Source organism: Platalea leucorodia (assembly GCF_965183815.1).
Source record: "Platalea leucorodia genome assembly, chromosome: 10".
NCBI classification, from domain to species: domain Eukaryota; kingdom Metazoa; phylum Chordata; class Aves; order Pelecaniformes; family Threskiornithidae; genus Platalea; species Platalea leucorodia.
Genome location: NC_138832.1, coordinates 11,164,317 through 11,181,046, shown reverse-complemented (window position 1 = coordinate 11,181,046; position 16,730 = coordinate 11,164,317). Strand labels below are relative to the sequence as shown.

Genomic DNA, 16,730 nt, shown 5'->3' with positions numbered 1-16,730 from the left:
CTCCAGCTCCAGCAGCCTTGCTCCTGTCAGCAACCACTCACCCTCAGCATCTGCTGCTGCTGTTGCTGCTGCTGCCTCAGGTACTGCTGCTGCTGCTGGTCAGGCAGTATCTGGCTGGGTCGAATTCCTGAGGGGACTCCTTGTGGACCCAAATGGTTCATCCCACTCATCATGGGGGCCTGCTGTATTGACTGGTGAGGAAACCTGCAACAGAAAAGCTCATGGAGTAAAAGATTCATGTGCAGCCAGATTCTTTAATCCAAACCCAACTTCTGCCATCAACAAGACAGACAGCCCAAACAGCCCCCTGCAATCCACACTGCCTCTCTGCAGAAAGGTGAGGGACACCAGGGCTTTCCAAGGGTTTCACTCAACCTGTTTTTCTAGAAGCCATAAGTAACAGTCCTCGGTCCACTGTTCTGCATGGTTTCCCTGCTGGATTTATGCCTGCTCAGGAACAGTGGAAATCCCAGATTCTAGCCCTTTGATGGTAATCTGCTGGTCAAATTTAAAACCAAAAACTATGACTTTCCCAGGTCATTTTTCTCATCCTTCCCAATTCCATCTTTCTCTGGCTGGTAACACTGTCTCCCGCCTGTGACTAGCATCTCTGAATTTCATCCTGTCTCTCTGTTTCTTCCCAGGACTGAAAGCTGGATAAAGATGTTCCCCTGAGGGTGTGAAGGACTCAGATGCTGTATAACACAGCATGAAGAACAGGATTTTAACAGATTGCTGTTAGCGTTGTGTGAGCAGAGAGGGGAAGCCCTTGATGAAACACAGCTTATTAACACCCAGCAGGGTGGGAGGTACCTTTGTGTGTTGCCCAAGGTGTGCCCATAGCCAGGGGCCTGCTGGTGTACGTAGCCGCTTGGTCTCTGCTGCATCTGTCTAACAGGATCCACCAGGGCAGGATTAGAGCTGGGGTGAGAATTCTGATAGGGCTGGCCAGAATAGGTAGGAGGTACCATTGTGCCTGACTGGGAGGGGTGCTGCTGAAGGCCTATGTGGGAGACGTAAGATGTGTAACCCTGAAATGAAACAAAAAGCCTTTATCAGTCATGGGGTAAGGTACAAAAGAGAATCTGGAACACAGGACATCAGCCTCCTGTAAATATTGTCACAAGGCTGATCATCTCTGGGATTCAGATTCATGCTGCCCAGTAAAGGAGTGAGAAGAGCCAAAAAATGTCAGGGTTTAGCAGCAGAAACAAAGATGCTGCCCTGTGCTGGAGTCAGATTCCAGTCTTACCTGCAGTCACTGCCACTTACCTGGGAGGGCTGCAGTGCTCCATAGGATGGGGTTGGAGCCATCTGGCGCACGGGCTGCTGTCCCATTATGCCTTGACCCTGCTGGAAGGCAACAGAGGAACACTTTTTTCAACATCTCCAAAGGGTAGGACAGTGCTGCTCTTCTCTCAGCAGCTCCCACCAAACCAGACAAGTAGCTTCACTGCTAAACCTACGAGGCTGCTGCACAGCTAATGATTTTTGCCTCACCCCGACTTGGGACAAATAGGCCACTAACATCCCTACCACCTCACAGCCAGGATGTGCCCCTCTCACTGCCCAACAGCCGCGGATGCCCCAGTGCACCTCACTGACAGCCTCCACCACTGTCAGTGGCGTGGGCCCACAAAGCAGGTGGTGAACACAGTGCTGCACCAGAGGAATAGACATAAGAGACAACACCTTTCCAGGGCAGAAACAGAGACAGGGTTGGAGAGTTCTGGCTAAAAGGGATCGCCCCAGCAAAGAGCTTGGGCTTGCTGTACTGTGGGGTCCAGCAACAGCAAGAGCACAGCTTTGACTTACCAACTTTGCTTGAAGCTGCTGCCTCAGTATCTGTCCCTGGGACACTGGAGGCTGCTGTCTGTACACTGCTGGCTTGTAGGAGGGGTCAATGCCCATCATGCTCCCCATCCCTGGAGGCAGCACACCACTATAGGGAGGACGACTCTGAACAAGTTTCCCCAGTGGCACACGTACAGGTCTGTAGGATGTATCCAGGCGAGGGCCACCTGTAAGAGGAATAGAAACAGGCTGACTAGTCACATGCTAATGCTGACCCTTGTAGCTCCAGAATGACTGTTCGTCACTGTATCTAGACACATGACAGGCAAAAGGGGAAAGTGTAGGGACTTGCATAGACCATCTCACAGAAGGGGTTCTTACAAGAGGTTCCCAAAGAGGTGCAACATGCTTACCTCTCCTGTGCACCTACCTGCTGGAAGCGGCTGATTCTGGGCATAGAGACCCACTGGTGATTGCCCGTATGCCAGCCTCGACATAGTGCTTCCTGACTGGTGATGCAAGAGATCTGTAGGCATACCAACTCCATATGAAACCCCTCGGCTAGGGCCCAACACATAATCCTGCAAAGACAAAGAAGGAGTAAGAAAGATCAATGTGCACTGGGAATCTGTGAATGGATGAAGAGTATGAAAGGGTTGCAAAGTCCACAGCAGGAAGCCTGGGATGCTATCTGAGCTGGGCAGCCTCCTTCCCTCCCATTTGCCTTGCCCCAGGCTAGAGAGAGCAGGATAGAGCTCCAGCACTCCCAGCTGAGAGGAAACACATCCCATCTTCACCATTACACCACTCAGGCTTCTCAGGAATACTCAAGGGAGTGCTCTGTGACTAGGAGGGGTGGACACAGGAGATCCATAGCTGCTGGGCAGTCAGTTACCTCAGTTTTGCTGGCAGATTGGTTGCGTTTCTTGGTTTTGCTCTGTTTCTTCTTGCGTTCTTCAGTAGAGGTGGCTGGATTGGAGCTTGTTTTATCAGCCTTGACTGGTTCCGCAGCTTTCTTCTCTGGCTCTAAAGCCACAGGTGTAGGAGGCTCTTCCTCTTCAGGGGGCAGTGGCAACGGCTCCAGGTAGTAACTGCGGGGCTTGGGTTTCAAGTGTGTGTGGTACAGAAGAAGCCTCTGCTGCTCCTCAAATCTAGACACCTTGCGATCCACCCGGACTGTCCCAAACCATCCCCAGGAGAGGGGGGCTGAGTGCTTTAAGCCCTCAAACAGATCCCAAGGGGAAATCTTCTGCTTTGTAGAGACTTGCAAACCCTTTAAAGCAAAAGAGAGAAGAACCTCCAAGCCCCTGTTGTTTCCCTTATGAGGGTACAGGAAATTCTATGCTTTCTTCAGGCTCTACTCCATGTGTCCCACTAAACAGCCTGAGCCCTTACTAGTGGTCCCTGCTCTTCCATGTGGCAAAGCAGTCATTTCTAAAGGCCTTCATCAACAACTGCCAGTCTCCTTCATCCCATCTCTACCAGTCTTCTGCATGCTGGCACTACCCAGTAACTCACATGACAGGGATTATGGGTTTCTCTTTATGCTTTGATTTCGTACTTATGGCTATATAAAGTTTAAACAACTTCTCAGGCCGTAGCAGCATGTATCGCCAAGCATTAACACCCAGCTTTGCCCTTTTTGGACATGGTTATGTGCCAACTTGTCTGTGTGCAGCCAGCCACTTCAAGCTCAGCAGGCAACAAGGCACTGCATACAGATGCCTCCCAAGCTGTGTAGACTCAAGGCATCAGAGGACAAGGTGACACCTGCACTCAGGAGCTGTGATGCAGACAAAAAAGTTTAATTTACCTCCTTCTTGAAGATGGAGTCAAATCCAGCTATTTTATTGCCTTTGGTGTCAATGAGGGATCCCTGAGGTTCACAGGTGATGACATCTCGGGTCTGCTTGGGAAGTGGCAGTAGCTGTCGCACCTTCTCCAGGCTGTCAGATTGCCGGTCCCCCAGCTCTTTCTGCACAAGTGGAATAGAGAAGACTTGAAGAATCACTCAGGAAAAATCATGCAAAGCCCACCTGTGCCTCTTCTGGTGACAACCTCCATCCCTGCATTACCTCTCACCTTTGCACCCTTCAGCCCTACAGAGCCACTGGGGCCATGCCACCCTCACTGCTTCATCCAAACAGCAGCAACAGGACAAGTACCATTCTTGAGACACAGGTAAATCTGCATAGTTTGACAACCACAACACCACACACACTGCTCCCCATACAGGGCCTGAAGTCCCTCACCCTGAGTTTCTTGACAAGATTCATGTATGCCCGCTTGTTCTCCTCCATGCTGCCCTGAGAAATGCTGGACATATCAGCAGCCAGGGTGCCGTTGATGAGAACACTCAGCATGTCCAACACAGTGGTGAAGAGCTCACTGTTGGTCAGAGCAGAGAGGTCAAAGTCACCTGAGAAGCAGATATAAAGGCTCTGCCATCATAGTAACACCAAACATTATTACATTGCCGAGAGTACTGCTTACAGTCAAAAGTGCCAAGCACTTTTCAGACTAACCTCCCAGACTAATCCTCCTTTTGCTTATACACCACAGGGTGTTCACACTTGAGTTAAGTGCAGTATCACAGATTAAGACTGGCCTCCTGTCTATCCATTCAGCTTCTCCAAAAAGCAGGTCCAGACTCAGCTCTCCCTTGCTTATCTCTCTGCATATGGACAGCCAGGTTTGCTCTGGGTATATCAAAGCGCACTTGGATACTAGTACCTAGGTTGTGGCTTGCTATTACTCCAAAGTCTCTTTTGGCTGTCCCAGTACATCTGACAGATCGTCTAGAGAGACAGCTAGCTCACATGAGAAAAGGGGCCATGCTAACAACTGCCTCCCGTGGGAAGTGTACGGATCAGAAGTCAGCCAGAAAGTTACTTGTTTGACTGCATGTCCACGGTGCCACTGCTGATGATGTCCAGGAGAAGCACAGCCCATTCAGTTGTCTGCTGTGTACTGCGTTGAACTGTGTCAAACATTCCCCCCACCTGGCAGAGAAAAGTAGTTTAGTCACAAGGACACCATGAAGAAACACTAAGATTTAAAAGTGAGAAAGGAGCCTAAACCAGAACAAGTCCTGGGCTACAGCAGCTCCTACTGAGAGCTGAAGGAGACTGCAGTCAGCAAGACAAACCTCAGATGCAAGTAGTAGTGCTGTGGACTGCAAAAGCATTGAAATAGGAAGGCACGTCTCCAAAACAGAGACCAAGGCTGTGGATTTCATCCTGGTGAAATAGAGCAAGGGGGTTTTTCCACGCATCCTATCCCAGTCAGGGCTCAAGACCTAGAAGCAGCACAAGTGCCTCTCCTACTTCCTTGCCTCGGGACATATATAGCCTCTCCAGTGTGTGCATGTTCCAAAAAAAAAAAAAAAAAAAAAAAAAAAAAAGTTAAGCTCTTTGCTCTTTTTCTGCAACTGCTCACCAAATTCAGCCGTAGTTTCAGGGCCTCATGCATCAGCTGCTTGGCTTTGCAGTCATCTTGGTACTGATCTTCCCGCCAATTTGTAACAATCTAAAAAATTCAGAAAAGAGGACAGACCTCACGAGCTGTACACTGAAGTTTACAGAGAGCAGCTTGTACTGCCCACTGTCCAGTGACTTAGCTCAAGCACCCTATACTGACCAGGGTATGATCTTTGCCTTATTGAGCATATAATCAGACAGACAACATCCCTGAGGACATGTCCAATAGCCTGCCTGCTGGAGAAGCATGCCCTTGAGGAAAGTGAAGGGAGAAGCGGGACACCTACCTGCTGGACTTGACTGTACAGAGAGGTGAGGAGGCCTTCCCGCTGCTCATCCTGTCCTTTTAAGCATGTTAGCACCAGTGACAGAAATGGCTGCTGGCTCAGGAGAGACATGCTGCAGAGAGAACAGAGATGGAGCTATACTGCCAGGCTGGGGGATCAGCACAGAAAGCATTGCCTGCCCTTTCTCCAGGACTCACCTCTTCTGCTTCTGGCGGTCCCGCTCTTTGCGGGACGATGACCCCAGATGTTGTCCTTTCTCCAGTTCTTCTCCAGCAGCTTTCAGCACATGGCCCTGCACTGATGTTGGAAGCTTGGCAATCAGAGGGGCCACCAGCCACACTCCTGATCTCTCCAGGGAGCTGTGACAACACAGGAGAGAAAAGCAGTTTGCAATCCAACCTATGATTCAGACTCATCTAAAGGCAGCTGCATGCTGGGACTACACCTACCTGAGGATGGGTTTGGATTTGTTGCTGGCAGGCGTAGCACTTGCTGAGCTACTGATATTGTTGACTCCATTGCCAGCACAGCTAGCAGAGCTGGTCTCTGCTGACTGCTGGAATACCTCAATGGTGGCCTTGGCTATATTTTCTAATAAGGAGTTCATCTCCTGGAGATAGGAAAGAAAAGACAGCCAAGTCCTTCTCTGAGAGCACCCACTGACAGGCCTTGCACGTTTCAACACAACTCAGTACAAACCCAGTTTGCCAACTTCCCCATGGCTGCTGCTCTTCGGGTCTCACACTCGTTGCATCCTTCTCATGCTTGGCTTTCACAGGTCTGACTCCCTCTTTGTTTACTTCCTCCCTATTCCCACTTCTGCTAGGCCACCTCCCCACCACCTCACAAGCAGCCACTTCAAGACTGGCAACACACATCCCTGTATGGTCCCTCTGAGCAGAAACTCACATTGTTTGCCGTCTGCTTAATCATGAGTTGCAGCTCCAGCGAGGACTGCCTCATGGTCCACTGGTCCAGATTCTGCAACACACGTGCACACACTTCATATGAGTCCTTATCTCAGTTCAAACTATGTCAACCCACACCCTCAGCTCCCATGATGATGAGTGTCAGACCCCTCAGAGGGCTGCATTTTGTACAACCCCACTCTAATGCTACATTAGGCAATTACTAGGACATTCTTAGATTCTGCCAGGAGCCTGCACCTGTAAGATGCGTTTAATCCTCTGCCGCTGAGGATTTTCTCCTTCCTCATTGTCCAGCAGCCGGTGTGGATAACAGATCAGCTGCATCAGCCTCTGGGCCTGTGTGCTGCTCAGGACAGGATCCTGCAAGTCATTGCTGTCTTCACAGAGGGACTTCAGACATCTCTCACCTACCCACTCCTGCAAGATGAAGGCAAGAGTCAGCACAGTCAAACTGATGTCTGATTCCAAACCAGCGCCCCTGCTTTCAATCTTGGAAAGATGCAGGGAACATGTCAAATTCATAAAAACCTTATTAGTACACAGTTATGCCTGATAATCATTTCTCTTCATGAACTGTACTATCCTGATTCAGCAGGCATCAGGCACAGCACAGCAATCACAAGAGAGGAAACATCAACTTTGACAAGTCAGCAGTGGCGAAACACAGTAGCTGCTTTTTCTTTTGATAAAATATTGGTATGATTTAACAGTACACAGTCACTGCCATGCTCAGGCTGCATCAACACTGCTGCTTGGGCTCAAAAGATCAGAAGGGATCACTTAAAATGATTTGGTCTATTTCCTGCACAACAAAGCCCTAGAGCTGTCCTAAATTAAATAATTTGGGGCTGCAGCTAAGGCTAAACTAGAACATGTCTTTGGGAAAAGCACACCCCTTAATTCTCAAATAGTGATGGAAAACACACGGCCATCCTTAGTAAAAAACAATGACTTTACTTCTCAAAGCCTGGAAGGGGAAACAACTGACTGGATGCAAGCCATTTATAAAGTCACAAATTATGAGGAGAAGTTAGAGAGAAAACTATTATTGTTGGCCTCTCAATTTCAGTTGGCGGTCCCTAAATGTATGACAATAATAAACGCAGCGGTTTCCAAAACAAACATGAAGTAGGTACTTCTTCACACAATTTACAGTTAACTTGCAGCATTTGTTACTGCAGAATGTTTTCATATTGAAAATCAATTAGGCAAATTCATGAATTTAAAATCTACAGAGGACTGCTATAGAAGCACTTCTGCAGCTGCAGAGCAAGCCTGATCAGAGAATTCTTCCACTGAGAAGTGACAATCAGAGGATAAGAGATGAGGATCCAGTTCATGAAGCACAGGCGCTGGTGCTAAGCCTAGAAAGCAGGGAACAGTCCCTCTCAGCAGCAGACAGCACTCTAAGCACTAAGTAGAGCACAAAGATCGAAAAGGCTAAATCTCCGGTTTGAAATCCTTGTGAAACTACAGCCTAGATCTTCAACTTCATCCCACATGAAGTTTCCAATACAGGCAATCCGGTGATTTCACCAATGCCTACTGCATTTCTCCCCTTCAGTGTCATCATAATCTCTTGAAACTTCTCTTCCTTGCATATGTAACATGCATATCCTTGGGAAGACCGTTTTTGTCACTTGCTCAGCTTCCTACAAGAAATCAGACTTTGTCTCTGACCCACTTTATTGGTATAATCTCACAAATAAGTATGAAGTCAACTACCATTTTCAACCTTGAGGGACTTCTAGCCTCCCTCTCTCTCTCTGCGTGCAACATTTCTTTACAAAACAGCCACCTCCGCAGGCTTCATATTACTGAAACAGAGCCCCTCATCTGCCTTGTCACAGGAGACCACTATGAATCTGTTTTCCAAGCACTATGGACAACTCCACCATCCCAGTCACCAGATTCAAGTTAGCACCTTTGACTCTAGCCTCCCTCTTGGTTCCCACTGTGGTTTATCACAGCTCTATGAAATTAACCTTTTCAAAAGGCCAGCCATGATTACATTTACTAATTTAAACAGGCTAAAGGGCAGAGCAGCAACTACATCATAATCATTTGTACCTAAGAAACCTTTAACTTAATTCTATAATCTGCTCCTTTTCCCCACCCCCTCATGATGAAGTCTATTATAAAATATACACCTGAATATGAGATGCAACATTTTGAGTAATCACAACCTGTAGTTTAAGACATTCTACAGACATTTCAGAATTGATAGTGTGAGTTCTGCAGCTCACGCTGGAGGTGCTAATATTAAACACATCATTTTACCAGCCCTTTACAGCTGCAGGAACCCTGCAGGAGCTCTGGCACAATTTGGTGTTACTCACTGGTGTCTATTGGAATGCTCACTCCTACATGACCAGCACTGCCAACAACTGGTGTGAGTAGTGATACCTGACACTGCTACTCCCTCCTGTACACACACACACACACACACACTTTCTACCTGTTGTGAGTCCTTCCTACATACACGGGGACCAGCAAGGGAATATCTACTTCTGTCAATGTTTCAGGTCAGGTTTCAGTAACGCCAAGTATGTTGAATTTATGTTTGTAAATAGGTGGCTCCAGTTCTTCTTTGGTAGGCTGGTAACACTGCTATATAGCAAGCCAATTAATAAACAACAGCATCACAAAGCATGAGGACAACACAGCATTAACGTGTTGTGTTTACACATTAGTAATACGGAATACAGGTTTCCAACTGTAACTCTACATCTTTGCTGTTGACATAATAATTTGCAACCAAAGCCAAGGACACCCTTCAACACCCATTTTCATACAGTAGCAGTAACAGCCACTCCACTCTGCAATTAAGTACCTTATTAGCCAGGTTTCAGTTCCTTAAATGTCAGTTTTCCACAAAGGAACAGAAATACTGGTGCTGTCAGATTAGGCTAAGCAAAAGATTTTTGTTGTTGTTCCTTTAATTAACTAAACAGGGCACTGCAAAGCCCAGGGATACCTTAACAGCCTAGCTGCAAGCAACACTTAAGCAGCATTCTGAAAGGCACTATTTATCACGTCAACAAGCTGTCTTTTTCATGCTTATCTTCTTTGCCTCCAGCACACATCTCAGCAAACCACTCCCAGCACTCCCCTCCTTGGACAAGAGCCCTGTCGTGTTGCCAAAGCAAAGGGGATGTGCAGCCCCTGCATACTGCAACACCTAATCTTGACAACTGTTTGCCTCTATTTTTTTCCTAATGGTGAGCAATCCTTGGCGCCATCACGTGGCAGAACCATCGCAGGTTCTTTACTGATGTGCCAAACCCAATCTGCAGAAAGTCCTATGGGATATATCTGTCTGTAGAAGGACAAACCTAGAGATGGGACAGACTCACCTGTTGACATATACTCCTTAGTACATACTTGGCATAAATATCCAAGCTAGCTGTTTCTACAGTTACTACCCGACCACCGGCCTTCCTGGTGCCCAGCTCATCATCCATGAGATCATCGACACCACCAGGGTGGGAAAAGCCAGAGCCTTTCAGTTCTGCATCTCCTACAAGGAAAGCACAAGTGTCACTTAATCATCAACGCTAAACCCAAAGCCTGACCCACAAGACGTCTTAAGCTTTTGTAAACTCTCTGCGATCAGTGACCTCTCTGCAGCTAAGAGATACGAAGCACGTTTACAGTTCAACCAAAGGGCTTCAGAACAAGCTATATATCCACCCAAACAGATCTCCTCTGGCCTTCTGTACAGCCAACGCATGCAATACAGTGCCTTTCTCCCACCCCCTAAAAACCATTCTTACAGGTTCAGGCTAACACAGGTACACACCCAGAACAAAGACAGCCTTCAGCACTGCAAAGACTGCTCCATCCACAATACGATTCTGGGAAGCTGCCAGTAAGTGACGGTCACAGGAAGAGCGGATTCCCACCGTGGGTTTGTCTGCAAAGAGGACAATGGGGAAGGGCAATACCCAGCGAGAGAGAAAGGCACAGGCTCCAGAGCTGCCTGAATTACGTGCCAGCCAGTACCGTAGAATCCAGCTCAGAGAATCCTGAGGCTAGTCCTTTTCCCAACTGTAACATGGGGTCAATTTAATTAAGTTTCACGAAGCATAGTGCCAATCACGCTGTGACAACTGAACCATGAAATCCAAATGGGGAGCAGTGCCTGTGTCATGAACTCCAAGCTCCAACAGTACCCTAACCTAGAATACAGGCTGGGTTTAGAGATCTGAGCTATCAGGATACTGATGAGGAGCCAAGAACAGAGCTTCCTGGACTGTGTCCATCATAGACAAAAAGGGAGTGCTGTAAAATAACAGCTTCTGGCACCAAGTTAAGAGGCTATACAAAGCTCTAGACATAAAAAAAAAAAAAAAAAAAAAAAAAAGAAGTGATCATTACTCTAATGGCTTAGTGACAGCAAGGCCACCTCTACTGGCTGGCATCCTGCCTCCAAGGACCTCCTCCCCAACATGCCTGACTACCATGGAGTGACATAAATGGAAGGATATTGTTCTTTGTCCTCTGCAGAAAGCAGTGTATCAGGCTTTGCCTGCTGTATTCAAAGCAAGCAGGTCATGATCTCTAATCATAGGGTTCAGTATCTCTTTTCTTGGGGTGCAAGAGCCTCAGTACTTTCACAATAAAGAAAGGCTCTACTTTCTTTCACTTACTGCCATCTTGCTGGCATGGGTTCAGCTGCGGAGTCTTAAACAGATGGAGTAAAATCCGGCAGGTCAGACGTGCTCCTGGTTCTGAGTCCTGCTCACTGCAGGCTATGTAAAGAAAAGAGTCAACTGAGATTTCTTAAGCACTGGGACAGCTGACTCCCAATCCAAAAGCTATTCACAGTGCACTGCCCTGGCAGCCAGCTGAGAAGCTGCAGCAGCCTTATTGTATCTACAAATATGGAGCATGTGCAGCAATGAACATGCAAGTGAGCGAATCCATCAGTATTATCCCCAATGACATGCACTGCATTCTGTTTGCTCCATCTTCCCGGCTTCACCCTGTCAGAGCCTGAATGCTGCAATCTCCAGAGCAAAGCTAGGAAGGCTGGTGGCAGAGTAAAGGCAGAGTGACCCAGACACTGTAGGCCCAATTGGTCAGCTGGCTGCTCTAGCCAAAATGCTAAGCTGAACCATATCAGCAGTAGGACGTGCGCTGCTGGAGTTCAGAGCTGAGTACACTGGTCAGTGTGGCTGATAACATCTCTCCGTGCTTATTTTAGATTGCACACAAATTCCAGAGAGCAAGACACTGAAAAACTTTAGCAGAACCAGTTTTTGATAGAAACCAAAAGGCCAGAAACTCTCTAAAGCAAAATGTTCAATTCTTAAGTACCATACTATAAAAGCAGTATTGGAGGCATGTTTCACAACTATGGGGTTCACAAAGTATCCATTAAGCACAGGCTTTTGCGCTAGAATTAAGACCAGCTTTCTGCAGTGATGCACTTACCAGCATTGAGGAGTGAGGGGATAGCAGCACAGCGAATCAGGTCCTCCAGCAGCAAGCACTGCCGGGCAATGAGAATGGCAACAAAGGTGGCCAAGGAATCATGGAAAGATAAGTCACTGACCTGGAAGAGAGGAGATCAGCCAGTGATCACAACAGCCTCTGCCTCATTCCCTCTGTCAGCAATTCCTCAGCTTGCCTAGGAGCTGGGGGGTAGAAGGGCCCATAACCCCAGGTCAATGTCCATGATCAGCCCAGGCTGCAACAAACACCAAAAGGTAGCCCTGGTATTCAAAGCCTTTCCCCTGTCCTCAGAAGACAAAGCCTCCATCCCTTGTTCATTTCTGCCTTCTCCCAAGGGATCCCTCCACTCCTGCTTCAATTCCTTTTCCCCTTTTGAATGTTTGCACTTGCATCAACATTGCAGAGGAGATCATTGAAGCCACAGGTCCCATTATTGGAGGAACAGCACAAAGCTTTGAGCACACCCAGCCACTCGGCGCTTAGAGACTTGCAGTAGCCAGTTAGCTCAGCACACAGGATAGCAATGTCGTTCACCCTGTTAAATAAATAATGAAAAAAGCAGAGGGTCAACTTTGCTACTCGTGCATGCCATCAGGTCAGTGATTCTCTATAGGAACCCAGCATTGGCTCCTTCTTCCTCACACCCCAAGACAGCCAAGGAATGGCTACTGGCTTTCTTATCCTCACCTAAAGATTTTACTATCTCAGTAGAACCATGAAAGTTCTGCTTCTCACCTGTCTGGATCGTGGTGTCCCACACACACATGCATAAGTGCATTACAGACGAAACTGTAGCGGTTGGCTGGGTTTTCGTTGAGGCTCTTGCCCAGGTTGGTGTATGTAAAGTTATGTGCAGATGGATTTTCAATAGTGTCAATCATGAACTCTGGTTCCCATAGCATGTTGGAGTCAGATGGCTCAACATTGCAGTAGATTGTGTTCTTCACCTTGGAGCAGAAGTCACTAAACAGGACAGGAAAGAGAGATTAGGAACACAAAAAAACCTAAGCTTCCACTGAACTCTGATAAGCAAAGCAATCCTGTGCAAGATAAGCCCTCCTTGGGCAAGAACTCAAGATTACTGTGTACCATCAAAGACTCTCCCAAAAGAGTGAGGCTGGTTCTTTGTTGTGGAAACACATGGAAGGTATCCATGGGCTCAGTGTACATAGCGTGGGAATGGCTATTCCAGGTCAGATGAGGGAAACACCTAGCTCAGCCCTTGGTGTCAGAATAGTTGGTGCCCAGAGAAGAGTTTAAGAGCAAGGTAGGCACGTGGCAATACTGCTCCAGCATCCTTCTCCACCCTGCTGCAACCTAGGGCTCACAGATTTTCAGAGTTAAAGAGAATGCTCTCCTCAACATATTTTCCTCTTGCAAATTTGTCCACCTACTTTTTGAATCAAGTAGATTTTTGATGTTCACAACATGGAATGAGTTCCATATTAACTATGAGAACTACAAAGTTTATTCTTTTGGTCTGAACATCCTATTTGTGACTTTCTATTCATTCCCTTTTGTGCTTGCATTCTAAGACATATTGAACACTCAGTTTATTTTCTGTATCAACCAGAACTTTACAAACTTCTATCATTCCCCCTCAGTCCTCCTCTTCTGTGGGGAGGAGACTCAGTTCCTCAACAGTAAGTCATTCCAAACCCCTGGTCATCTATCCACTCACCCTCCTTTGGGCCTAACTCCACTATGTGCTTTCTGGAGTCTGTTGCCCCAAACCAGAAGGCACCATTGTATCATGACTTAAATGGTGGCCTAATGACGTGCTCTGGTCTGTTCTCCATTCCTTTCCAAACAATACCTAATGTTTAATTTGCTTTTTGACTGTTACTGAACACTATGATGACATTTTCAATTATGTACCTGTTACAAGATCCTTTATCCAATAGCTAGTACATATCCTTCACTACATAGAGTTTGGGAAGGAACAAGGACAATCCTATGTGCATTATTTTATGTTTCACAACACTAAACTTAATCTGCCAGTTTATCACCTGGTCACCATCACCGCATCCTACTACAACAATCTGCAGCCAACTTCTATTGTTATATGCTGAATAACAGTTACATGAAAAGTTTTGATATCACCACTCATACAACTTCCAGGGTGTAAAACAGCAGAAGCACTAGCAGAGTCCTATGGGACTCCTTGCGGAAGGATCACCCTCAAACTACAAACGCCCACTCCTTGTCTCCATCTCTAACCTATTGTTTGCCTGCTAGAGGATATTCCCTTTTATCTTGGCCATTTAAAGCCTTGCTGAACAGCTTTTGGGAATTCAGTTAGACTAATATCAGGTTTCTCATTTCTGTATGTGTGACGACTCCTTCAAAGAACGCCAATGCACCTGTAACCACAGCACTCCCTCTTGCTCTCAATTCAGTCCAGAGAGAGACTTCAAAGGCTCTCAGCAGCCAGGAGTTTAGCCAGCTGACACCAAGGCACAAGCCACTCAATGCGGGGGTAACACTGAGGGTTAGACATCCCTACAGCACGCCTGCACTGGAAACACTAATAGGGAACAGGGGCTGCTAGAGGAGACAAAGTGTAACACTGTACTGGGAAACAGGGCTGTCAGGAGAATTACCCCTTCACAGGATCATGTAAGCAAAAAGCCAGGGAGATCTGTGGACTCCATTTCTGGGCTGCTAAGGGAGGAGCTCCACAGGTAGCTGGCGGAGGGACAGTTCCCAAGAGAAGCACTGCAAAGGGCAGAAGGCCACCGAGTAAAGTAAGCCCATGGGACAGAGCCTGGGGGCAACATCAGCAGAGCAGAACCTGAAGAGCCAATAGGAGCAGAACGAGGATAAGGAGTGCAAAGCAGCACAGGAATAAACCCAGAACCAAGCAGAGCAGGTTCAGAAGCAGTCCAAGGATTATTAGGGAGCTGAGCACAAGCAGAGAACAACCTTTAGGATGAACTGCTCTGTCATCAGAGTTTGGTAGGAACAGACCTCTCTACTTCTATTCTCTAGGAGCAGGGTAAGAACAGACCTGTGGAGGTGCAGAGGACTACTAAAGGGAATCTACAAAAAAAACCTTGATGATCTAAGAGTCAAGATTATCCACAGGATCATTAACTACCTGTAAAACAGGCACTACTCCCAAGACTTCAGTTCCCCATTGAGAGGATCTCGGGGACAATCCCATCAAACAAGACCACAAGCAAAGCTTAAGCCGAGGTGCTATACTGGTCAGCACCCACTGCATCCCACCTGCCTCAGACTCACCTAAAGAGCTCCCCAAATTTACTTTTGAGGTGACTGCAGGAGGTATACAGGTCGTAGAGATAGGCCAGGATACAGCGCTCTGCTGAGGAGCCATCCGAGCGGTTCATGCCATGTTTCACCACCCCACACAGACTGTATAGAGACAAAAAAATGCTGCAGCAACACAAAAAGAAAATCTGAAGGAATAACCTCATTACATAGTTATCTTCCTGAGCTCACAGCAATAGTGCTCACTGGGTGCTCATCCTGTTCTCCACGAATTCTGTGAGCTGAACCCTCAGGCACAAAGTTGCTGCCTTTTAGGAAGGACACAGATATACCCCTGCCCCTCACAAGTCCCCAGAAGATACATTGCTTTCTTCCACACGGTGGGGGGAAGATTCCCTTACCCTTCGAAGACCTGAGCCATCTGGTCCTGATTCAATATAAGGCAGGAGTGGTAGTGCCGCAGCACAGCCACGATGCACAGGCACAAGCTGGTGGTGTAGCTGCCAACAAGGTCGGAGGATTTCAACAGCAGTTCTGCCTCCACCACGCTCAGTTCATTCAGCAACTGCACCCAATGACAGAAAAACCCTTCAACAGCCACAGGGGTAAGGTATGGTCAGAAATGGAGCAGGCACACCACACCCACAGCCTCTAGGACCTGCCAGGAAAGGGACTGGCAGGCACTTTCTGCCTAGACATGTACCCCTGGAACAGTTGGCACCCCATACTTAGGCACAATGTCTCACCCAGGCAGTATGAGGGGCTGTCAGTGCTCAGGTATCAGCGGGTGATTGGGATATGGCCACAGATAGTAGCAGGCAGCTTGTTTGGTAATTCTGTCCTGCATAAATCTCACTTGGCTCCCTTTTTAAGGCTAACAGCCTCAATTCCGTCAGCAGCCATAGCAAGGCTTCAAGAGACACCTGGCAGAGGCTGCAGAAACAGCAACAGGATTTCAGCAGGATCCAGAAGGCAGCCTGCGCTGCCATGTGCCAAGGATCCTTCTAGGGGAGTGAGGTAGGAGAGCTGCCAGAGACAGACGATCCCCTTCTCACTCAGAACAAGGCCTTGCTGCAGCCAGGGACAGAGATGCAATGCAAGTCCTTTGGAGACAACCCTGAAACCTCTGGAAGGATAATCCTGAGAACAGAACGTGTAAGACTACCTGCCACAAACAACCTATTCGTAATAGCTGCAGCCCAGGAGCACCACAATGACCACTTGATCTGACCACCTCCATGACACAGGGAAGAGGATCACCAATGATCCCAGGAGGAGCCCAACTATCACAGCACAGATCTGCTGCCTTTCAGACTGATGAACCCCTCCCCAGAAGGTGTTTGAGCACACTGCGCTTACCTGGATGGCAAAGTCGATAAGACCACTGATATTGAGTGAATACTCCATCAAGTCAAATATGAACTGCACGTGCTGTACCAGAGGCAGGTGGTATGACATTCCCAAGGCAAAGCTGGTGATCTGTTCCAAGACATTGCGAGATACCTGCAAGTGCAAGACGACACATAGTACTATCTCCCCTTGCAGAA

General features: G+C 47.6%; 1 protein-coding gene across 2 annotated transcripts in view; it reads right to left on the bottom strand.

Annotated features, from left to right (window-relative positions):
* The window catches only part of MED12 (mediator complex subunit 12), a 36,751-nt gene that overhangs the window by 5,593 nt on the left and 14,428 nt on the right, over positions 1 to 16,730 (bottom strand). For both annotated transcript variants that reach the window (XM_082323527.1, XM_082323528.1), the window contains exons 18-41: positions 16,543 to 16,686; positions 15,585 to 15,748; positions 15,196 to 15,327; positions 12,685 to 12,912; positions 12,340 to 12,484; positions 11,929 to 12,049; positions 11,142 to 11,243; positions 10,292 to 10,405; positions 9,846 to 10,009; positions 6,727 to 6,906; positions 6,470 to 6,541; positions 6,010 to 6,170; positions 5,758 to 5,919; positions 5,561 to 5,672; positions 5,233 to 5,322; positions 4,687 to 4,796; positions 4,047 to 4,182; positions 3,608 to 3,769; positions 2,690 to 3,067; positions 2,225 to 2,375; positions 1,816 to 2,021; positions 1,273 to 1,353; positions 814 to 1,031; positions 42 to 204 (exon numbers count right to left, since the gene is read on the bottom strand). In XM_082323527.1, the coding sequence (XP_082179653.1) occupies positions 42 to 204; positions 814 to 1,031; positions 1,273 to 1,353; positions 1,816 to 2,021; positions 2,225 to 2,375; positions 2,690 to 3,067; positions 3,608 to 3,769; positions 4,047 to 4,182; positions 4,687 to 4,796; positions 5,233 to 5,322; positions 5,561 to 5,672; positions 5,758 to 5,919; positions 6,010 to 6,170; positions 6,470 to 6,541; positions 6,727 to 6,906; positions 9,846 to 10,009; positions 10,292 to 10,405; positions 11,142 to 11,243; positions 11,929 to 12,049; positions 12,340 to 12,484; positions 12,685 to 12,912; positions 15,196 to 15,327; positions 15,585 to 15,748; positions 16,543 to 16,686 (3,696 nt within the window). The remainder of the gene's footprint in view (positions 1 to 41; positions 205 to 813; positions 1,032 to 1,272; positions 1,354 to 1,815; positions 2,022 to 2,224; positions 2,376 to 2,689; positions 3,068 to 3,607; positions 3,770 to 4,046; positions 4,183 to 4,686; positions 4,797 to 5,232; positions 5,323 to 5,560; positions 5,673 to 5,757; positions 5,920 to 6,009; positions 6,171 to 6,469; positions 6,542 to 6,726; positions 6,907 to 9,845; positions 10,010 to 10,291; positions 10,406 to 11,141; positions 11,244 to 11,928; positions 12,050 to 12,339; positions 12,485 to 12,684; positions 12,913 to 15,195; positions 15,328 to 15,584; positions 15,749 to 16,542; positions 16,687 to 16,730) is intronic.